Source organism: Cyprinodon tularosa, unplaced genomic scaffold (assembly GCF_016077235.1).
Source record: "Cyprinodon tularosa strain WSP-4 unplaced genomic scaffold, ASM1607723v1 ctg1188, whole genome shotgun sequence".
Lineage (NCBI taxonomy): Eukaryota > Metazoa > Chordata > Actinopteri > Cyprinodontiformes > Cyprinodontidae > Cyprinodon > Cyprinodon tularosa.
This window is the reverse complement of record NW_024037990.1, coordinates 1-24062: the sequence shown is the minus strand read 5'-3', so window position 1 is coordinate 24062 and position 24062 is coordinate 1. Positions and strand designations below refer to the sequence as shown.

The 24062-nt window shown below is 51.9% G+C and overlaps 1 protein-coding gene across 1 annotated transcript in view; it reads left to right on the top strand.

The window, feature by feature from the left end:
* cubn (cubilin (intrinsic factor-cobalamin receptor)) overlaps positions 1 to 22181 on the top strand; it is a gene marked incomplete at its 3' end in the record, with an annotated part of 55260 nt that extends 33079 nt beyond the window's left edge. Inside the window, exons 12-17 of the mRNA XM_038268285.1 lie at positions 1332 to 1518; positions 6207 to 6325; positions 6400 to 6634; positions 6750 to 6931; positions 7429 to 7591; positions 21991 to 22181. Coding sequence (XP_038124213.1) covers positions 1332 to 1518; positions 6207 to 6325; positions 6400 to 6634; positions 6750 to 6931; positions 7429 to 7591; positions 21991 to 22181 — 1077 coding nt within the window. The remainder of the gene's footprint in view (positions 1 to 1331; positions 1519 to 6206; positions 6326 to 6399; positions 6635 to 6749; positions 6932 to 7428; positions 7592 to 21990) is intronic.
* Between the last annotated feature and the right edge of the window lie 1881 nt (positions 22182 to 24062).

Sequence of the window (24062 nt, the reverse complement as noted above, 5' to 3'; positions counted from 1 at the left end):
GCAGCAATTGGGCCCAGCTGTTCTGTGGGCCGTTAAGACCTTGGTAGTTCTCATCTGCTTCAGTAGGTGGGTTCACAGAATGTGGCGTTCAATCTGGGTTAGAATGCAGGAAAAACCAGACACTACGTTAAGCTCTTTAAGAATCGTAGGCAGCAACTAGTCTGAGTCGGCCAGTGAACACAGAGCGGCTTGTGTTCCTTCCTTTCGAGGCCTGACAGTTACAGCCAAGAGACAGTTGAGTTGGTATCGGCTGGTTGAAGCGGCTGTGGCAGGGATTTGACATCAGGGAGAATCGCTCTTGGTCATCTTTGATGTTTGATCTTGAACAGCTTCAACCCCTATCAGGATGCCGTCGGCTTATTCAGGTTTCCGAAGGAGTCTCTTCCAAAGTGAGTGAAGCAGGTCAGATGAGATGGGGATAAGTTGGAGCCCTCTATGGTGTCGCTGCTGTGCTTGGAAAATGTTGAGAAGGACATGATTTTTATTTTCTTCCCTTGGTTGTTCAGTAAAGCATTAATGTTAGCTAATGCTAACATTGGGAGAGAGAACATTTGCGGCAGACACAGTTGTTCCAGGTGACGATCCAAACCTAATCATAAGCTTCCGTAGTACCGCGGTCAGTGCCTGGCTTCATGGCTCTGCATGTTTTATAGGTCCCTGGTTTTAACAGAAGGTTCAGGGGACTTGATGCTGTTTTTAATAAAGGTGGTGGTGGTGGTGGTGGGGGGGGTTCACATTGTCTTTGGGCTGGAAACAGGTGGATCTGAAAACGCTGGCAGTGAGGATGCTCGCTTCAGAATGTAATAGATCATTTCTAGGAGCGGTGGAGGGTTTATTGAAAAATCATTGAAACTATCATATCCTGATTTCTATTTATATACTAATAACTGCTTCTATGATCTATAGCAGACATGTAGCAGCAAAGTCTGCCTGTCGTGCTGCGGTCATATTAGCATCACACTCTGACTTTGCAGGCTAGATCCGCTCTGGATGGTTCTGACTCAATGTCCCTCAGCATCACTACCCTCTCCTGTGTTTGAAGGAGCTGATGGTTCAACCAAACCAGCTGATTCTAGAGTAGATGTTCTGGAAAATCATCATTGTTTCTATGCATCTCCATTATAGCATGCTAAGTTTGATTCCTAATAAGTCAGAACCAGCTGGGTTGTCCTGCTGCAGGATTTTAATTCTAAATTACATGAACTAAATATGTTGTCATTAAAAGCAAATAGAAGCTTTTAGAAGCACTAATAATACAGTCCAGGTTAGAAGAATGAAATCTGAAATGTATTTAAAGCTAAAGGGTGTAAAATGATGTCTGTGTGTTTCAGAGCACTTCCTCGGGCTACATCTGCCACTGCAGCCCTGGATGGGACGGTCTTCACTGTGACCACAACATCAACGAATGCTCAAGCAACCCTTGTCAAAATGGGGGAACCTGCACTGATGGTGTTAACGGGTTCACCTGTAACTGTACCGCCCAGTGGACCGGCGCCTTCTGCCAGACCCCGCAGCAAGGTACAAACCATTAGAAGCAGAGAGAATTCAGCAACATCTATCCATTGATCTGGTCTGAACGTTAATGATCGTCTTAGCTCCATGTTTTCATCTTCTATCCATTGATGTGGTCTGAATGTTAATGATCGTCTTAGCTCCGTGTTTTCATCTTCTATCCATTGATCTGGTCTGAATGTTAATGATCGTCTTAGCTCCATGTTTTCATCTTCTATCCATTGATGTGGTCTGAATGTTAATGATCGTTTTAGCTCCGTGTTTTCATCTTCTATCCATTGATCTGGTCTGAATGTTAATGATCGTTTTAGCTCCATGTTTTCATCTTCTATCCATTGATCTGGTCTGAATGTTAATGATCGTTTTAACTCCATGTTTTCATCTTCTATCCATTGATCTGGTCTGAATGTTAATGATCGTTTTAACTCCATGTTTTCATCTTCTATCCATTGATCTGGTCTGAATGTTAATGATCGTTTTAACTCCATGTTTTCGTCTTCTATCCATTGATCTGGTCTGAATGTTAATGATCGTTTTAACTCCGTGTTTTCATCTTCTATCCATTGATCTGGTCTGAATGTTAATGATCGTTTTAACTCCATGTTTTCATCTTCTATCCATTGATCTGGTCTGAATGTTAATGATCGTTTTAACTCCGTGTTTTCATCTTCTATCCATTGATCTGGTCTGAATGTTAATGATCGTTTTAACTCCGTGTTTTCGTCTTCTATCCATTGATCTGGTCTGAATGTTAATGATCGTTTTAACTCCATGTTTTCGTCTTCTATCCATTGATCTGGTCTGAATGTTAATGATCGTTTTAGCTCCATGTTTTCGTCTTCTATCCATTGATCTGGTCTGAATGTTAATGATCGTTTTAGCTCCATGTTTTCATCTTCTATCCATTGATCTAGTCTGAATGTTAATGATCGTTTTAGCTCCATGTTTTCGTCTTCTATCCATTGATCTGGTCTGAATGTTAATGATCGTTTTAGCTCCATGTTTTCATCTTCTATCCATTGATCTGGTCTGAATGTTAATGATCGTTTTAACTCCATGTTTTCATCTTCTATCCATTGATCTGGTCTGAATGTTAATGATCGTTTTAACTCCGTGTTTTCATCTTCTATCCATTGATGTGGTCTGAATGTTAATGATCGTTTTAACTCCATGTTTTCATCTTCTATCCATTGATGTGGTCTGAATGTTAATGATCGTTTTAACTCCGTGTTTTCATCTTCTATCCATTGATGTGGTCTGAATTTTAATGATCGTTTTAACTCCGTGTTTTCATCTTCTATCCATTGATCTGGTCTGAATGTTAATGATCGTTTTAACTCCATGTTTTCGTCTTCTATCCATTGATCTGGTCTGAATGTTAATGATCGTTTTAACTCCATGTTTTCATCTTTTATCCATTGATCTGGTCTGAATGTTAATGATCGTTTTAACTCCGTGTTTTCATCTTCTATCCATTGATCTGGTCTGAATGTTAATGATCGTTTTAACTCCATGTTTTCATCTTCTATCCATTGATCTGGTCTGAATGTTAATGATCGTTTTAACTCCATGTTTTCGTCTTCTCTCCATTGATCTGGTCTGAATGTTAATGATCGTTTTAACTCCGTGTTTTCATCTTCTATCCATTGATGTGGTCTGAATGTTAATGATCGTTTTAACTCCGTGTTTTCATCTTCTATCCATTGATCTGGTCTGAATGTTAATGATCGTTTTAACTCCATGTTTTCGTCTTCTATCCATTGATCTGGTCTGAATGTTAATGATCGCTTTAACTCCATGTTTTCGTCTTCTATCCATTGATCTGGTCTGTACGTTAATGATCGTCTTAGCTCCATGTTTTCATCTTCTATCCATTGATCTGGTCTGAATGTTAATGATCGTTTTAACTCCATGTTTTCATCTTCTATCCATTGATCTGGTCTGAATGTTAATGATCGTTTTAACTCCATGTTTTCGTCTTCTATCCATTGATCTGGTCTGAATGTTAATGATCGTTTTAACTCCATGTTTTCGTCTTCTATCCATTGATCTGGTCTGAATGTTAATGATCGTTTTAACTCCATTTTTTTATCTTCTATCAGTTGATCTGGTCTGAATGTTAATGATCGTTTTAACTCCATGTTTTCGTCTTCTATCCATTGATCTAGTCTGAATGTTAATGATCATCTTAGCTCCATGTTTTCGTCTTCTATCCATTGATCTGGTCTGAATGTTAATGATCGTTTTAACTCCATGTTTTCATCTTCTATCCATTGATCTGGTCTGAATGTTAATGATCGTTTTAACTCCATGTTTTCGTCTTCTATCCATTGATCTGGTCTGAATGTTAATGATCATTTTAACTCCGTGTTTTCATCTTCTATCCATTGATCTGGTCTGAATGTTAATGATCATTTTAACTCCACGTTTTCATCTTCTATCCATTGATCTGGTCTGAATGTTAATGATCGTTTTAACTCCATGTTTTCGTCTTCTATCCATTGATCTGGTCTGAATGTTAATGATCGTTTTAACTCCATGTTTTTGTCTTCTATCCATTGATCTGGTCTGAATGTTAATGATAGTTTTAACTCCATGTTTTCGTCTTCTATCCATTGATCTAGTCTGAATGTTAATGATCGTCTTAGCTCCATGTTTTCATCTTCTATCCATTGATCTGGTCTGAATGTTAATGATCATTTTAACTCCATGTTTTCGTCTTCTATCCATTGATCTGGTCTGAATGTTAATGATCGTTTTAACTCCATGTTTTCATCTTCTATCCATTGATCTGGTCTGAATGTTAATGATCGTTTTAACTCCGTGTTTCCATCTTCTATCCATTGATGTGGTCTGAATGTTAATGATCGTTTTAACTCCGTGTTTTCATCTTCTATCCATTGATGTGGTCTGAATGTTAATGATCGTTTTAACTCTGTGTTTTCATCTTCTATCCATTGATCTGGTCTGAATGTTAATGATCGTTTTAACTCCATGTTTTCATCTTCTATCCATTGATCTGGTCTGAATGTTAATGATCGTTTTAACTCCATGTTTTCATCTTCTATCCATTGATCTGGTCTGAATGTTAATGATCGTTTTAACTCCATGTTTTCGTCTTCTATCCATTGATCTGGTCTGAATGTTAATGATCGTTTTAACTCCATGTTTTCGTCTTCTATCCATTGATCTGGTCTGTACGTTAATGATCGTCTTAGCTCCATGTTTTCATCTTCTATCCATTGATCTGGTCTGAATGTTAATGATCGTTTTAGCTCCATGTTTTCATCTTCTATCCATTGATCTGGTCTGAATGTTAATGATCGTTTTAGCTCCATGTTTTCATCTTCTATCCATTGATCTGGTCTGAATGTTAATGATCGTTTTAACTCCATGTTTTCATCTTCTATCCATTGATCTGGTCTGAATGTTAATGATCGTTTTAACTCCATGTTTTCATCTTCTATCCATTGATCTGGTCTGAATGTTAATGATCGTTTTAACTCCATGTTTTCATCTTCTATCCATTGATGTGGTCTGAATGTTAATGATCGTTTTAGCTCCATGTTTTCATCTTCTATCCATTGATCTGGTCTGAATGTTAATGATCGTTTTAACTCCATGTTTTCATCTTCTATCCATTGATCTGGTCTGAATGTTAATGATCGTTTTAACTCCATGTTTTCATCTTCTATCCATTGATCTGGTCTGAATGTTAATGATCGTTTTAACTCCATGTTTTCATCTTCTATCCATTGATCTGGTCTGAATGTTAACGATCGTTTTAACTCCATGTTTTCGTATTCTATCCATTGATCTGGTCTGAATGTTAATGATCGTTTTAGCTCCATGTTTTCGTCTTCTATCCATTGATCTAGTCTGAATGTTAATGATCGTTTTAGCTCCATGTTTTCATCTTCTATCCATTGATCTGGTCTGAATGTTAACGATCGTTTTAACTCCATGTTTTCGTCTTCTATCCATTGATCTGGTCTGAATGTTAATGATCGTTTTAACTCCATGTTTTCGTCTTCTATCCATTGATCTGGTCTGAATGTTAACGATCGTTTTAACTCCATGTTTTCGTCTTCTATCCATTGATCTGGTCTGAATGTTAATGATCGTTTTAGCTCCATGTTTTCGTCTTCTATACATTGATCTAGTCTGAATGTTAATGATCGTTTTAGCTCCATGTTTTCGTCTTCTATCCATTGATCTGGTCTGAATGTTAATGATCGTTTTAACTCCATGTTTTCATCTTCTATCCATTGATCTGGTCTGAATGTTAATGATCGTTTTAGCTTCATGTTTTCGTCTTCTATCCATTGATCTGGTCTGAATGTTAATGATCGTTTTAGCTCCATGTTTTCGTCTTCTATCCATTGATCTGGTCTGAATGTTAATGATCGTTTTAACTCCATGTTTTCGTCTTCTATCCATTGATCTGGTCTGAATGTTAATGATCGTTTTAACTACATGTTTTCGTCTTCTATCCATTGATCTGGTCTGAATGTTAATGATCGTTTTAACTCCATGTTTTCTTCTTCTATCCATTGATCTGGTCTGAATGTTAATGATCGTTTTAACTCCATGTTTTCATCTTCTATCCATTGATCTGGTCTGAATGTTAATGATCGTTTTAACTCCATGTTTTCATCTTCTATCCATTGATCTGTTCTGATGATGTTGGGCAGAGTGTGGAGGTCAGCTGACTGGTCCGGCCGGCTCCTTCAGTTATCCCAACAACCCGGGTCATGATGAGTATGATCACATGGTCAGCTGTACCTGGGTGATCCGTACTGATCCCAGTCAGGTCAGGCTACCGTCTGCTTTGAACATGAACACATTGATCCAACCTGAGATTAAAACCCTTCCTCTCCTCTGCAGGTTCTGAGGATCACCTTCCCGTTCTTTGACCTGGAGAGCAGCACCAACTGCAACTTCGACTTCCTGCAGGTCCATGATGGAGACAGTCCCTCCGCCTACGTGCTGGGAAAGTACTGCGGCCAGAACAATCCGCAGGAGCTGCACAGCTCCCACAATTCTCTCTACTTCTGGTTCCGCTCTGACCAGTCCATCAAAGCTGGCGGCTTCACGGTGGTCTGGGAGTCTCAGGACCCAGGTAGCTGGAGGGGGCGGGGCATTTCTCCTTAGAGCCGTTTATAGTCAGAATGCTGGCTGTCTGATAAAACCTCTAAAATAGAGAGACATGAACATCAAACAATGTGTCCTCCCAGTGTGCGGCGGAGAGCTCACTGCTTCCTATGGAAACATCAATTCACCTGGTTACCCTGGAAACTACCCACCTGGACGGGACTGCTACTGGACAGTCACCGTGGACCCTGGCCTGCTCATCACGTTTGCATTTGGGACGCTAAGCCTGGAGCACCACGCTGACTGCAACTATGACTTCCTGGAGGTACCAGCAGCGCCGCCTGGGCTTAGAAATAGAGAATGTAGAAGCTGCTCAGCTGGGCGAATGACTGTAGAATTAGGGATCATAGAAGCTGCTCAGCTGGTTGATTGACTGTAGAATTAGGTAACATAGAAGCTGCTCAGCTGGTTGATTGATTGTAGAATTAGGTAACATAGAAGCTGCTCAGCTGGTTGATTGATTGTAGAATTAGGTAACATAGAAGCTGCTCAGCTGGTTGATTGATTGTAGAATTAGGTAACATAGAAGCTGCTCAGCTGGTTGATTGACTGTAGAATTAGGTAACATAGAAGCTGCTCAGCTGGTTGATTGACTGTAGAATTAGGTAACATAGAAGCTGCTCAGCTGGTTGATTGACTGTAGAATTAGGTAACATAGAAGCTGCTCAGCTGGTTGATTGACTGTAGATGTAGAGATTCTAGAAGCTGCTCGGTCTTTTTGTGCTTCTCCGTCTCAGTCGGTCGGTCTGGTGAATCTTTCAGATCAGGGACGGCCTCCTAGGAGAAGATCCAGTTCTGGGGAAATACTGCAACACTGCATCGCCCCCCCCTCTGCAGACCACTGGCCCAGCTGCATGGATCCACTTCCACTCAGACCTCACTGTGTCTGACAGAGGCTTCCACATCACCTACACCACGTCTCCAAGTAAGCAGCTGTCAAGGTAAACCCTCTGGTCCTGGATTATCCTGGACCAGCTTCCAGCAGCTCACTGCACTCTGGTCCTGGATTATCCTGGACCAGCTTCCAGCAGCTCACTGCACTCTGGTCCTGGATTATCCTGGACCAGCTTCCAGCAGCTCTCTGCGCTCTGGTCCTGGATTATCCTGGACCAGCTTCCAGCAGCTCACTGCACTCTGGTCCTGGATTAGCCTGGACCAGCTTCCAGCAGCTCTCTGCGCTCTGGTCCTGGATTATCCTGGACCAGCTTCCAGCAGCTCACTGCGCTCTGGTCCTGGATTATCCTGGACCAGCTTCCAGCAGCTCTCTACGCTCTGGTCCTGGTCCGGGATTAGCCTGGACCAGCTTCCAGCAGCTCTCTGCGCTCTGGTCCTGGATTATCCTGGACCAGCTTCCAGCAGCTCTCTGCGCTCTGGTCCTGGATTATCCTGGACCAGCTTCCAGCAGCTCTCTGCGCTCTGGTCCTGGATTAGCCTGGACCAGCTTCCAGCAGCTCTCTGCGCTCTGGTCCTGGATTAGCCTGGACCAGCTTCCAGCAGCTCTCTGCGCTCTGGTCCTGGATTAGCCTGGACCAGCTTCCAGCAGCTCACTGCGCTCTGGTCCTGGATTATCCTGGACCAGCTTCCAGCAGCTCACTGCACTCTGGTCCTGGATTAGCCTGGACCAGCTTCCAGCAGCTCTCTGCGCTCTGGTCCTGGATTATCCTGGACCAGCTTCCAGCAGCTCACTGCACTCTGGTCCTGGATTAGCCTGGACCAGCTTCCAGCAGCTCTCTGCGCTCTGGTCCTGGATTATCCTGGACCAGCTTCCAGCAGCTCACTGCGCTCTGGTCCTGGATTATCCTGGACCAGCTTCCAGCAGCTCTCTACGCTCTGGTCCTGGTCCGGGATTAGCCTGGACCAGCTTCCAGCAGCTCTCTGCGCTCTGGTCCTGGATTATCCTGGACCAGCTTCCAGCAGCTCTCTGCGCTCTGGTCCTGGATTATCCTGGACCAGCTTCCAGCAGCTCTCTGCGCTCTGGTCCTGGATTAGCCTGGACCAGCTTCCAGCAGCTCTCTGCGCTCTGGTCCTGGATTAGCCTGGACCAGCTTCCAGCAGCTCTCTGCGCTCTGGTCCTGGATTATCCTGGACCAGCTTCCAGCAGCTCACTGCGCTCAGGTCCTGGATTATCCTGGACCAGCTTCCAGCAGCTCACTGCGCTCTGGTCCTGGATTAGCCTGGACCAGCTTCCAGCAGCTCTCTGCGCTCAGGTCCTGGATTATCCTGGACCAGCTTCCAGCAGCTCACTGCGCTCTGGTCCTGGATTAGCCTGGACCAGCTTCCAGCAGCTCTCTGCGCTCAGGTCCTGGATTATCCTGGACCAGCTTCCAGCAGCTCACTGCGCTCTGGTCCTGGATTAGCCTGGACCAGCTTCCAGCAGCTCTCTGCGCTCTGGTCCTGGATTATCCTGGACCAGCTTCCAGCAGCTCACTGCACTCTGGTCCTGGATTATCCTGGACCAGCTTCCAGCAGCTCTCTGCGCTCTGGTCCTGGTCCGGGATTAGCCTGGACCAGCTTCCAGCAGCTCTCTGCGCTCTGGTCCTGGATTAGCCTGGACCAGCTTCCAGCAGCTCTCTGCGCTCTGGTCCTGGATTATCCTGGACCAGCTTCCAGCAGCTCACTGCGCTCTAGTCCTGGATTATCCTGGACCAGCTTCCAGCAGCTCTCTACGCTCTGGTCCTGGTCCGGGATTAGCCTGGACCAGCTTCCAGCAGCTCTCTGCGCTCTGGTCCTGGATTATCCTGGACCAGCTTCCAGCAGCTCACTGCGCTCTGGTCCTGGATTAGCCTGGACCAGCTTCCAGCAGCTCTCTGCACTCTGGTCCTGGATTAGCCTGGACCAGCTTCCAGCAGCTCTCTGCGCTCTGGTCCTGGATTAGCCTGGACCAGCTTCCAGCAGCTCTCTGCGCTCTGGTCCTGGATTATCCTGGACCAGCTTCCAGCAGCTCACTGCTCTCTGGTCCTGGATTATCCTGGACCAGCTTCCAGCAGCTCACTGCGCTCTGGTCCTGGATTAGCCTGGACCAGCTTCCAGCAGCTCTCTGCGCTCAGGTCCTGGATTATCCTGGACCAGCTTCCAGCAGCTCACTGCGCTCTGGTCCTGGATTATCCTGGACCAGCTTCCAGCAGCTCTCTGCACTCTGGTCCTGGATTAGCCTGGACCAGCTTCCAGCAGCTCACTGCGCTCTAGTCCTGGATTATCCTGGACCAGCTTCCAGCAGCTCTCTGCGCTCTGGTCCTGGATTATCCTGGACCAGCTTCCAGCAGCTCACTGCACTCTGGTCCTGGATTAGCCTGGACCAGCTTCCAGCAGCTCTCTGCGCTCTGGTCCTGGATTATCCTGGACCAGCTTCCAGCAGCTCACTGCGCTCTGGTCCTGGATTATCCTGGACCAGCTTCCAGCAGCTCTCTACGCTCTGGTCCTGGTCCGGGATTAGCCTGGACCAGCTTCCAGCAGCTCTCTGCGCTCTGGTCCTGGATTATCCTGGACCAGCTTCCAGCAGCTCACTGCGCTCTGGTCCTGGATTAGCCTGGACCAGCTTCCAGCAGCTCTCTGCACTCTGGTCCTGGATTAGCCTGGACCAGCTTCCAGCAGCTCTCTGCGCTCTGGTCCTGGATTATCCTGGACCAGCTTCCAGCAGCTCACTGCGCTCTGGTCCTGGATTATCCTGGACCAGCTTCCAGCAGCTCACTGCGCTCTGGTCCTGGATTAGCCTGGACCAGCTTCCAGCAGCTCTCTGCGCTCAGGTCCTGGATTATCCTGGACCAGCTTCCAGCAGCTCACTGCGCTCTGGTCCTGGATTAGCCTGGACCAGCTTCCAGCAGCTCTCTGCGCTCTGGTCCTGGATTATCCTGGACCAGCTTCCAGCAGCTCACTGCACTCTGGTCCTGGATTAGCCTGGACCAGCTTCCAGCAGCTCTCTGCGCTCTGGTCCTGGATTATCCTGGACCAGCTTCCAGCAGCTCACTGCGCTCTGGTCCTGGATTATCCTGGACCAGCTTCCAGCAGCTCTCTACGCTCTGGTCCTGGTCCGGGATTAGCCTGGACCAGCTTCCAGCAGCTCTCTGCGCTCTGGTCCTGGATTATCCTGGACCAGCTTCCAGCAGCTCACTGCGCTCTGGTCCTGGATTAGCCTGGACCAGCTTCCAGCAGCTCTCTGCGCTCTGGTCCTGGATTAGCCTGGACCAGCTTCCAGCAGCTCTCTGCGCTCTGGTCCTGGATTAGCCTGGACCAGCTTCCAGCAGCTCTCTGCGCTCTGGTCCTGGATTAGCCTGGACCAGCTTCCAGCAGCTCTCTGCGCTCTGGTCCTGGATTATCCTGGACCAGCTTCCAGCAGCTCACTGCTCTCTGGTCCTGGATTATCCTGGACCAGCTTCCAGCAGCTCACTGCGCTCTGGTCCTGGATTAGCCTGGACCAGCTTCCAGCAGCTCTCTGCGCTCAGGTCCTGGATTATCCTGGACCAGCTTCCAGCAGCTCACTGCGCTCTGGTCCTGGATTATCCTGGACCAGCTTCCAGCAGCTCTCTGCACTCTGGTCCTGGATTAGCCTGGACCAGCTTCCAGCAGCTCTCTGCGCTCTGGTCCTGGATTAGCCTGGACCAGCTTCCAGCAGCTCACTGCGCTCTGGTCCTGGATTAGCCTGGACCAGCTTCCAGCAGCTCTCTGCGCTCTGGTCCTGGATTATCCTGGACCAGCTTCCAGCAGCTCTCTGCACTCTGGTCCTGGATTATCCTGGACCAGCTTCCAGCAGCTCACTGCGCTCTGGTCCTGGATTAGCCTGGACCAGCTTCCAGCAGCTCTCTGCACTCTGGTCCTGGATTAGCCTGGACCAGCTTCCAGCAGCTCACTGCGCTCTGGTCCTGGATTAGCCTCGACCAGCTTCCAGCAGCTCACTGCGCTCTGGTCCTGGATTAGCCTGGACCAGCTTCCAGCAGCTCTCTGCACTCTGGTCCTGGATTATCCTGGACCAGCTTCCAGCAGCTCACTGCGCTCTGGTCCTGGATTAGCCTGGACCAGCTTCCAGCAGCTCACTGCGCTCTGGTCCTGGATTATCCTGGACCAGCTTCCAGCAGCTCTCTGCGCTCTGGTCCTGGATTATCCTGGATTAGCCTGGACCAGCTTCCAGCAGCTCACTGCGCTCTGGTCCTGGATTAGCCTCGACCAGCTTCCAGCAGCTCACTGCGCTCTGGTCCTGGATTAGCCTGGACCAGCTTCCAGCAGCTCTCTGCACTCTGGTCCTGGATTATCCTGGACCAGCTTCCAGCAGCTCACTGCGCTCTGGTCCTGGATTAGCCTGGACCAGCTTCCAGCAGCTCACTGCGCTCTGGTCCTGGATTAGCCTGGACCAGCTTCCAGCAGCTCTCTGCGCTCTGGTCCTGGATTATCCTGGACCAGCTTCCAGCAGCTCTCTGCACTCTGGTCCTGGATTAGCCTGGACCAGCTTCCAGCAGCTCACTGCGCTCTGGTCCTGGATTAGCCTGGACCAGCTTCCAGCAGCTCACTGCGCTCTGGTCCTGGATTAGCCTGGACCAGCTTCCAGCAGCTCTCTGCACTCTGGTCCTGGATTATCCTGGACCAGCTTCCAGCAGCTCACTGCGCTCTGGTCCTGGATTAGCCTGGACCAGCTTCCAGCAGCTCACTGCGCTCTGGTCCTGGATTATCCTGGACCAGCTTCCAGCAGCTCTCTGCGCTCTGGTCCTGGATTATCCTGGACCAGCTTCCAGCAGCTCACTGCGCTCTGGTCCTGGATTATCCTGGACCAGCTTCCAGCAGCTCTCTGCGCTCTGGTCCTGGATTATCCTGGACCAGCTTCCAGCAGCTCTCTGCGCTCTGGTCCTGGATTATCCTGGACCAGCTTCCAGCAGCTCTCTGCGCTCTGGTCCTGGATTATCCTGGACCAGCTTCCAGCAGCTCACTGCGCTCTGGTCCGGGATTAGCCTGGACCAGCTTCCAGCAGCTCACTGCGCTCTGGTCCGGGATTAGCCTGGACCAGCTTCCAGCAGCTCACTGCGCTCTGGTCCTGGATTAGCCTGGACCAGCTTCCAGCAGCTCACTGCGCTCTGGTCCTGGATTATCCTGGACCAGCTTCCAGCAGCTCTCTGCGCTCTGGTCCTGGATTATCCTGGACCAGCTTCCAGCAGCTCTCTGCGCTCTGGTCCTGGATTAGCCTGGACCAGCTTCCAGCAGCTCTCTGCGCTCTGGTCCGGGATTAGCCTGGACCAGCTTCCAGCAGCTCTCTGCGCTCTGGTCCTGGATTATCCTGGACCAGCTTCCAGCAGCTCACTGCGCTCTGGTCCTGGATTAGCCTGGACCAGCTTCCAGCAGCTCACTGCGCTCTGGTCCTGGATTATCCTGGACCAGCTTCCAGCAGCTCACTGCGCTCTGGTCCTGGATTATCCTGGACCAGCTTCCAGCAGCTCTCTGCGCTCTGGTCCTGGATTAGCCTGGACCAGCTTCCAGCAGCTCTCTGCACTCTGGTCCTGGATTATCCTGGACCAGCTTCCAGCAGCTCACTGCGCTCTGGTCCTGGATTATCCTGGACCAGCTTCCAGCAGCTCACTGCGCTCTGGTCCGGGATTAGCCTGGACCAGCTTCCAGCAGCTCTCTGCGCTCTGGTCCGGGATTAGCCTGGACCAGCTTCCAGCAGCTCACTGCGCTCTGGTCCTGGATTATCCTGGACCAGCTTCCAGCAGCTCTCTGCGCTCTGGTCCTGGATTAGCCTGGACCAGCTTCCAGCAGCTCTCTGCGCTCTGGTCCGGGATTAGCCTGGACCAGCTTCCAGCAGCTCTCTGCGCTCTGGTCCTGGATTATCCTGGACCAGCTTCCAGCAGCTCTCTGCGCTCTGGTCCTGGATTATCCTGGACCAGCTTCCAGCAGCTCACTGCGCTCTGGTCCGGGATTAGCCTGGACCAGCTTCCAGCAGCTCACTAGGCTCTGGTCCGGGATTAGCCTGGACCAGCTTCCAGCAGCTCTCTGCGCTCTGGTCCTGGATTATCCTGGACCAGCTTCCAGCAGCTCACTGCGCTCTGGTCCTGGATTAGCCTGGACCAGCTTCCAGCAGCTCACTGTGCTCTGGTCCTGGATTAGCCTGGACCAGCTTCCAGCAGCTCACTGCGCTCTGGTCCTGGATTATCCTGGACCAGCTTCCAGCAGCTCTCTGCGCTCTGGTCCTGGATTATCCTGGACCAGCTTCTAGCAGCCCCCTGCGCTCTGGTCCTGGATTATCCTGGACCAGCTTCCAGCAGCTCTCTGCGCTCTGGTCCTGGATTAGCCTGGACCAGCTTCCAGCAGCTCTCTGCGCTCTGGTCCTGGATTAGCCTGGACCAGCTTCCAGCAGCTCACTGCGCTCTGGTCCTGGATTAGCCTGGACCAGCTTCCAGCAGCTCTCTGCGCTCTGGTCCTGGATTATCCTGGACCAGCTTCCAGCAGCTCACTGCGCTCTGGTCCTGGATTATCCTGGACCAGCTTCCAGCAGCTCACTGCGCTCTGGTCCTGGATTATCCTGGACCAGCTTCCAGCAGCTCACTGCGCTCTGGTCCTGGATTATCCTGGACCAGCTTCCAGCAGCTCACTGCGCTCTGGTCCTGGATTATCCTGGACCAGCTTCCAGCAGCTCACTGCGCTCTGGTCCTGGATTATCCTGGACCAGCTTCCAGCAGCTCACTGCGCTCTGGTCCTGGATTAGCCTGGACCAGCTTCCAGCAGCTCACTGCGCTCTGGTCCTGGATTATCCTGGACCAGCTTCCAGCAGCTCTCTGCGCTCTGGTCCTGGATTAGCCTGGACCAGCTTCCAGCAGCTCACTGAGCTCTGGTCCTGGATTAGCCTGGACCAGCTTCCAGCAGCTCACTGCACTCTGGTCCTGGATTATCCTGGACCAGCTTCCAGCAGCTCACTGCGCTCTGGTCCTGGATTAGCCTGGACCAGCTTCCAGCAGCTCTCTGCGCTCTGGTCCTGGTCCTGGATTAGCCTGGACCAGCTTCCAGCAGCTCACTGCGCTCTGGTCCTGGATTAGCCTGGACCAGCTTCCAACAGCTCTCTGCACTCTGGTCCTGGATTAGCCTGGACCAGCTCCCAGCAGCTCTCTGCGCTCTGGTCCTGGTCCTGGATTAGCCTGGACCAGCTTCCAGCAGCTCACTGCGCTCTGGTCCTGGATTAGCCTGGACCAGCTTCCAGCAGCTCACTGCGCTCTGGTCCTGGATTAGCCTGGACCAGCTTCCAGCAGCTCACTGCGCTCTGGTCCTGGATTAGCCTGGACCAGCTTCCAGCAGCTCACTGCGCTCTGGTCCTGGTCCTGGATTATCCTGGACCAGCTTCCAGCAGCTCACTGCGCTCTGGTCCGGGATTAGCCTGGACCAGCTTCCAGCAGCTCACTGCGCTCTGGTCCGGGATTAGCCTGGACCAGCTTCCAGCAGCTCTCTGCGCTCTGGTCCGGGATTAGCCTGGACCAGCTTCCAGCAGCTCTCTGCGCTCTGGTCCTGGATTATCCTGGACCAGCTTCCAGCAGCTCACTGCACTCTGGTCCTGGATTAGCCTGGACCAGCTTCCAGCAGCTCTCTGCGCTCTGGTCCGGGATTAGCCTGGACCAGCTTCCAGCAGCTCTCTGCGCTCTGGTCCTGGATTATCCTGGACCAGCTTCCAGCAGCTCACTGCGCTCTGGTCCGGGATTAGCCTGGACCAGCTTCCAGCAGCTCTCTGCGCTCTGGTCCTGGATTATCCTGGACCAGCTTCCAGCAGCTCACTGCTCTCTGGTCCTGGATTAGCCTGGACCAGCTTCCAGCAGCTCACTGCGCTCTGGTCCTGGATTATCCTGGACCAGCTTCCAGCAGCTCACTGCGCTCTGGTCCTGGATTAGCCTGGACCAGCTTCCAGCAGCTCTCTGCGCTCTGGTCCTGGATTATCCTGGACCAGCTTCCAGCAGCTCACTGCGCTCTGGTCCTGGATTATCCTGGACCAGCTTCCAGCAGCTCACTGCGCTCTGGTCCTGGATTAGCCTGGACCAGCTTCCAGCAGCTCACTGCGCTCTGGTCCTGGATTAGCCTGGACCAGCTTCCAGCAGCTCACTGCGCTCTGGTCCTGGATTAGCCTGGACCAGCTTCCAGCAGCTCTCTGCGCTCTGGTCCTGGTCCTGGATTAGCCTGGACCAGCTTCCAGCAGCTCACTGCGCTCTGGTCCTGGTCCTGGATTAGCCTGGACCAGCTTCCAGCAGCTCACTGCGCTCTGGTCCTGGATTAGCCTGGACCAGCTTCCAGCAGCTCTCTGCGCTCTGGTCCTGGTCCTGGATTATCCTGGACCAGCTCCCAGCAGCTCTCTGCGCTCTGGTCCTGGTCCTGGATTAGCCTGGACCAGCTTCCAGCAGCTCACTGCGCTCTGGTCCTGGATTAGCCTGGACCAGCTTCCAGCAGCTCACTGCGCTCTGGTCCTGGATTAGCCTGGACCAGCTTCCAGCAGCTCACTGCGCTCTGGTCCTGGTCCTGGATTATCCTGGACCAGCTTCCAGCAGCTCTCTGCACTCTGGTCCTGGATTATCCTGGACCAGCTTCCAGCAGCTCACTGCGCTCTGGTCCTGGATTATCCTGGACCAGCTTCCAGCAGCTCACTGCGCTCTGGTCCTGGATTATCCTGGACCAGCTTCCAGCAGCTCACTGCGCTCTGGTCCTGGATTATCCTGGACCAGCTTCCAGCAGCTCACTGCGCTCTGGTCCTGGATTATCCTGGACCAGCTTCCAGCAGCTCTCTGCGCTCTGGTCCTGGATTAGCCTGGACCAGCTTCCAGCAGCTCACTGCACTCTGGTCCTGGATTAGCCTGGACCAGCTTCCAGCAGCTCTCTGCGCTCTGGTCCTGGATTAGCCTGGACCAGCTTCCAGCAGCTCACTGCTCTCTGGTCCTGGATTAGCCTGGACCAGCTTCCAGCAGCTCTCTGCGCTCTGGTCCTGGTCCTGGATTAGCCTGGACCAGCTTCCAGCAGCTCTCTGCGCTCTGGTCCTGGATTAGCCTGGACCAGCTTCCAGCAGCTCTCTGCGCTCTGGTCCGGGATTAGCCTGGACCAGCTTCCAGCAGCTCTCTGCGCTCTGGTCCTGGATTATCCTGGACCAGCTTCCAGCAGCTCACTGCGCTCTGGTCCTGGATTAGCCTGGACCAGCTTCCAGCAGCTCTCTGCGCTCTGGTCCTGGATTAGCCTGGACCAGCTTCCAGCAGCTCACTGCGCTCTGGTCCTGGATTAGCCTGGACCAGCTTCCAGCAGCTCTCTGCGCTCTGGTCCTGGATTATCCTGGACCAGCTTCCAGCAGCTCACTGCGCTCTGGTCCTGGATTATCCTGGACCAGCTTCCAGCAGCTCACTGCGCTCTGGTCCTGGATTAGCCTGGACCAGCTTCCAGCAGCTCTCTGCGCTCTGGTCCTGGTCCTGGATTAGCCTGGACCAGCTTCCAGCAGCTCTCTGCGCTCTGGTCCTGGATTAGCCTGGACCAGCTTCCAGCAGCTCTCTGCGCTCTGGTCCGGGATTAGCCTGGACCAGCTTCCAGCAGCTCTCTGCGCTCTGGTCCTGGATTATCCTGGACCAGCTTCCAGCAGCTCACTGCGCTCTGGTCCTGGATTAGCCTGGACCAGCTTCCAGCAGCTCACTGCTCTCTGGTCCTGGATTAGCCTGGACCAGCTTCCAGCAGCTCTCTGCGCTCTGGTCCTGGTCCTGGATTAGCCTGGACCAGCTTCCAGCAGCTCTCTGCGCTCTGGTCCTGGATTAGCCTGGACCAGCTTCCAGCAGCTCTCTGCGCTCTGGTCCGGGATTAGCCTGGACCAGCTTCCAGCAGCTCTCTGCGCTCTGGTCCTGGATTATCCTGGACCAGCTTCCAGCAGCTCACTGCGCTCTGGTCCTGGATTAGCCTGGACCAGCTTCCAGCAGCTCTCTGCGCTCTGGTCCTGGATTAGCCTGGACCAGCTTCCAGCAGCTCACTGCGCTCTGGTCCTGGATTAGCCTGGACCAGCTTCCAGCAGCTCTCTGCGCTCTGGTCCTGGATTATCCTGGACCAGCTTCCAGCAGCTCACTGCGCTCTGGTCCTGGATTATCCTGGACCAGCTTCCAGCAACTCACTGCGCTCTGGTCCTGGATTAGCCTGGACCAGCTTCCAGCAGCTCTCTGCGCTCTGGTCCTGGTCCTGGATTAGCCTGGACCAGCTTCCAGCAGCTCTCTGCGCTCTGGTCCTGGATTAGCCTGGACCAGCTTCCAGCAGCTCTCTGCGCTCTGGTCCGGGATTAGCCTGGACCAGCTTCCAGCAGCTCTCTGCGCTCTGGTCCTGGATTATCCTGGACCAGCTTCCAGCAGCTCACTGCGCTCTGGTCCTGGATTAGCCTGGACCAGCTTCCAGCAGCTCTCTGCGCTCTGGTCCTGGATTAGCCTGGACCAGCTTCCAGCAGCTCACTGCGCTCTGGTCCTGGATTAGCCTGGACCAGCTTCCAGCAGCTCTCTGCGCTCTGGTCCTGGATTATCCTGGACCAGCTTCCAGCAGCTCACTGCGCTCTGGTCCTGGATTATCCTGGACCAGCTTCCAGCAGCTCACTGCGCTCTGGTCCTGGATTATCCTGGACCAGCTTCCAGCAGCTCACTGCGCTCTGGTCCTGGATTATCCTGGACCAGCTTCCAGCAGCTCTCTGCGCTCTGGTCCTGGATTAGCCTGGACCAGCTTCCAGCAGCTCACTGCACTCTGGTCCTGGATTAGCCTGGACCAGCTTCCAGCAGCTCTCTGCGCTCTGGTCCTGGATTAGCCTGGACCAGCTTCCAGCAGCTCACTGCTCTCTGGTCCTGGATTATCCTGGACCAGCTTCCAGCAGCTCACTGCGCTCTGGTCCTGGATTAGCCTGGACCAGCTTCCAGCAGCTCACTGCGCTCTGGTCCTGGATTATCCTGGACCAGCTTCCAGCAGCTCACTGCGCTCTGGTCCTGGATTATCCTGGACCAGCTTCCAGCAGCTCACTGCGCTCTGGTCCTGGATTAGCCTGGACCAGCTTCCAGCAGCTCACTGCGCTCTGGTCCTGGATTATCCTGGACCAGCTTCCAGCAGCTCTCTGCGCTCTGGTCCTGGATTAGCCTGGACCAGCTTCCAGCAGCTCACTGCGCTCTGGTCCTGGATTAGCCTGGACCAGCTTCCAGCAGCTCACTGCACTCTGGTCCTGGATTATCCTGGACCAGCTTCCAGCAGCTCACTGCGCTCTGGTCCTGGATTAGCCTGGACCAGCTTCCAGCAGCTCTCTGCGCTCTGGTCCTGGATTATCCTGGACCAGCTTCCAGCAGCTCACTGCGCTCTGGTCCTGGATTATCCTGGACCAGCTTCCAGCAGCTCACTGCGCTCTGGTCCTGGATTAGCCTGGACCAGCTTCCAGCAGCTCTCTGCGCTCTGGTCCTGGTCCTGGATTAGCCTGGACCAGCTTCCAGCAGCTCTCTGCGCTCTGGTCCTGGATTAGCCTGGACCAGCTTCCAGCAGCTCTCTGCGCTCTGGTCCGGGATTAGCCTGGACCAGCTTCCAGCAGCTCTCTGCGCTCTGGTCCTGGATTATCCTGGACCAGCTTCCAGCAGCTCACTGCGCTCTGGTCCTGGATTAGCCTGGACCAGCTTCCAGCAGCTCTCTGCGCTCTGGTCCTGGATTAGCCTGGACCAGCTTCCAGCAGCTCACTGCGCTCTGGTCCTGGATTAGCCTGGACCAGCTTCCAGCAGCTCTCTGCGCTCTGGTCCTGGATTATCCTGGACCAGCTTCCAGCAGCTCACTGCGCTCTGGTCCTGGATTATCCTGGACCAGCTTCCAGCAGCTCACTGCGCTCTGGTCCTGGATTATCCTGGACCAGCTTCCAGCAGCTCACTGCGCTCTGGTCCTGGATTATCCTGGACCAGCTTCCAGCAGCTCTCTGCGCTCTGGTCCTGGATTAGCCTGGACCAGCTTCCAGCAGCTCACTGCACTCTGGTCCTGGATTAGCCTGGACCAGCTTCCAGCAGCTCTCTGCGCTCTGGTCCTGGATTAGCCTGGACCAGCTTCCAGCAGCTCACTGCTCTCTGGTCCTGGATTATCCTGGACCAGCTTCCAGCAGCTCACTGCGCTCTGGTCCTGGATTAGCCTGGACCAGCTTCCAGCAGCTCACTGCGCTCTGGTCCTGGATTATCCTGGACCAGCTTCCAGCAGCTCACTGCGCTCTGGTCCTGGATTATCCTGGACCAGCTTCCAGCAGCTCACTGCGCTCTGGTCCTGGATTAGCCTGGACCAGCTTCCAGCAGCTCACTGCGCTCTGGTCCTGGATTATCCTGGACCAGCTTCCAGCAGCTCTCTGCGCTCTGGTCCTGGATTAGCCTGGACCAGCTTCCAGCAGCTCACTGCGCTCTGGTCCTGGATTAGCCTGGACCAGCTTCCAGCAGCTCACTGCACTCTGGTCCTGGATTATCCTGGACCAGCTTCCAGCAGCTCACTGCGCTCTGGTCCTGGATTAGCCTGGACCAGCTTCCAGCAGCTCTCTGCGCTCTGGTCCTGGTCCTGGATTAGCCTGGACCAGCTTCCAGCAGCTCACTGCGCTCTGGTCCTGGATTATCCTGGACCAGCTCCCAGCAGCTCTCTGCGCTCTGGTCCTGGATTAGCCTGGACCAGCTTCCAGCAGCTCACTGCGCTCTGGTCCTGGATTAGCCTGGACCAGCTTCCAGCAGCTCACTGCGCTCTGGTCCTGGATTATCCTGGACCAGCTTCCAGCAGCTCTCTGCACTCTGGTCCTGGATTATCCTGGACCAGCTTCCAGCAGCTCACTGCGCTCTGGTCCTGGATTAGCCTGGACCAGCTTCCAGCAGCTCACTGCACTCTGGTCCTGGATTATCCTGGACCAGCTTCCAGCAGCTCTCTGCGCTCTGGTCCTGGATTAGCCTGGACAAGCTTCCAGCAGCTCACTGCGCTCTGGTCCGGGATTAGCCTGGACCAGCTTCCAGCAGCTCTCTGCGCTCTGGTCCGGGATTAGCCTGGACCAGCTTCCAGCAGCTCACTGCGCTCTGGTCCTGGATTATCCTGGACCAGCTTCCAGCAGCTCTCTGCGCTCTGGTCCTGGATTATCCTGGACCAGCTTCCAGCAGCTCACTGCACTCTGGTCCTGGATTAGCCTGGACCAGCTTCCAGCAGCTCTCTGCGCTCTGGTCCGGGATTAGCCTGGACCAGCTTCCAGCAGCTCTCTGCGCTCTGGTCCTGGATTATTCTGGACCAGCTTCCAGCAGCTCACTGCGCTCTGGTCCTGGATTAGCCTGGACCAGCTTCCAGCAGCTCACTGCGCTCTGGTCCTGGATTATCCTGGACCAGCTTCCAGCAGCTCACTGCGCTCTGGTCCTGGATTAGCCTGGACCAGCTTCCAGCAGCTCACTGCGCTCTGGTCCTGGATTAGCCTGGACCAGCTTCCAGCAGCTCTCTGCACTCTGGTCCTGGATTAGCCTGGACCAGCTTCCAGCAGCTCACTGCGCTCTGGTCCTGGATTAGCCTGGACCAGCTTCCAGCAGCTCACTGCGCTCTGGTCCTGGATTATCCTGGACCAGCTTCCAGCAGCTCACTGCGCTCTGGTCCTGGATTAGCCTGGACCAGCTTCCAGCAGCTCACTGCACTCTGGTCCTGGATTAGCCTGGACCAGCTTCCAGCAGCTCACTGCACTCTGGTCCTGGATTATCCTGGACCAGCTTCCAGCAGCTCACTGCGCTCTGGTCCTGGATTAGCCTGGACCAGCTTCTCCTTGAACCCCGCTCACACTGAGCCTGGTTCTGCTGGAGGTTTCTTCCTGTTCAAAGGGAGTTTTTCCTCTCCACTGTCGCTACAAGCATGCTTAGTGTGAGGGATTGCTGAAGAGTCAGTATTTCCTGTTCCTACTGTAAAGTCAATGCCTTGATGATCTGATTGATCTGGATCTATAAAGTTACCTGATATGTCATGATGTGGTGAGTGGCACTTTATTGAATAAATAAACTAAAATAAAGTTTATTTCCATTTATTGTTCATTTAGTGAACATGGCCGACATAGAAACATTGATCCTCGTTAATCCAGGGAGCAGAAACTGCTCCAAAGCAGAATCTGAATACTTTATGTCTGGAATATTGTTAGTTTGTAATCCAATCATAGCTGTAATCTGAAGGGCTCCATCAGTGGAGCAGCTGCTGTTGCCATGGCGGTTGAAGCTGGTGCCTTAGACAGTATGAAGGCGTAGCGGTGGCATTTAAAAGAAAGTGGCTTCACAGTAAAGGTCCAGGATGAAGAATAAAGCTCAGTTTATTGGCCTTGAAGAATTGAGGAGAGTTCAGATTAAACCTTTGTCATATTCTGGTCCTTTTCAGGTGATCCTGGGTGCGGTGGTACCTTCACTGACAGTGAAGCCATCCTGATTTCTCCCAACTGGCCCAACAACTATGCCCACAACCGACAGTGCATCTATCTGATCACGCTGCCTCCGCAGGAGGAGGTGGCCCTCAACTTCACTCACATGGACCTGGAGAGTCACAGCGGATGCTCCTTCGACTATGTGGAGGTACGGCCCGACGCCAGCCAAAAGAAATACTCAAGTAGAAATACAGACATAGATATTTAGAATTGATTTAGGTGGAATGGGTGGAGTAGTTCCTCCTCTCTGCCAGACTCTCTGACCATAACGGCAGGCAGAGGTTTAAAGGAGACTGGCAAACTCAAAGGAGGCGAGTTGGGAGAGTGAGTGGACAACAGATGATGTCATCCAGGGCAGATGATGTCATCCAGGGCAGATGATGTCATCCAGGGCAGATGATGTCATCCAGGACAGATGATGTCATCCAGGGCAGATGATGTCATCCAGGGCAGATAATGTCATCCAGGACAGATGATGTCATCCAGGACAGATGATGTCATCCAGGGCAGATGATGTCATCCAGGGCAGATGATGTCATCCAGGACAGATGATGTCATCCAGGGCAGATGATGTCATCCAGGACAGATGATGTCATCCACGCCAGATGATGTCATCCAGGACAGATGATGTCATCCAGGACAGATGATGTCATCCAGGGCAGATGATGTCATCCAGGACAGATGATGTCATCCAGGACATGTTACTGAGTAGATTCATCACTGCAGTCCAGATATTGAACTGTTTTCAGTTTCCATTCATTTTATTTACCCAGATAGTTCAGCAGTGTTCTGTTAGTTACCGCCTATATTCCACCTTCTGCTGTTGCCAACTCTGCATGTGATGTCATCAAATCTGTTGTTGCTAAGCTTCAGACACAACAGCCAAATGCATTTGTAGCAATAACTGGTGATCTGAATCACGTCTCTCTGCCACACTGCCAATGTTCCAACAGTTAGTCAGCTGCTGAATCAGAGAAAACAAAATGTTATCTTGTTTTATGCAAATGTGAATGACTCCTACGTCTCTGAAGGAAGACATCCTCCTGGAAATCAGATGACAATCTTGTTTTTCTCTGCTGAGAGTAAAAGCCACTTTATAAGAGACACCCTGCATTTAACGAACCATAAGAAGATGGTCGCAGGAGGCTGAGGAAACCCTGTGGAAACAATCATCTGGTTGAAAACTATTGATGGATGTCAGTTTATATCCACCATATGTTGAATGTGGCTACGTTCACACTACAGCCTGCAGGGACCCTAATCCCATTTTTTTGCCCATATGTGACCTGCATCTGATCTTTCATGGCAGTCTGAACACAGATCCGATTTTTCCCAATGCGACCCAGGCCACTTGGCTCTGTGGTCCTGAATCTGATATGAATCTGATCTTTTTAAATGCGACCTGTGTCTGAACGGCCAGATCACATTCATCCGACCTGAACGTCATTACTACCCGACAAAGGTCACTATTCTGCGTCTTGCTACGCAGAAGCGGCAAGAAAAAGAACAACCATGACAGATGATGATGCGGAGAGCAGTATTTATGTTTAACCATATTGGAAAGATTGAGTGTTTATGGTTGGGAAAGACCGGCGCTACCATCCATGTTTACTTCTGGAAACACAGAGTACGCTGGCCTGTGATGTCATCGCGTCCTCCACTGTGCACACTTGCGTTGTATGACTGCAGTTCACACAGGAGATCACATGAAAGTCGCATGTATTTGGAAATATAAACAGCAACGCAAGAAAAATTTGATTTCACAAAAAAATTGGGCATCAAGGCCTGCAGGGTGAACAGGGCCTATAAGACTGTCATTAGAACTGATTGAGGAACACCCACTGCCTCCTCCATTCACTGACAACCACTGAGAACCTGCTGTAGTGACACATGGACACCACCACATCTGACCCCCCACCACCCACTGCCTCCTCCATTCACTGACAACCACTGAGAACCTGCTGTAGTGACACATGGACACCACCACATCTGACCCCCCACCACCCACTGCCTCCTCCATTCACTGACA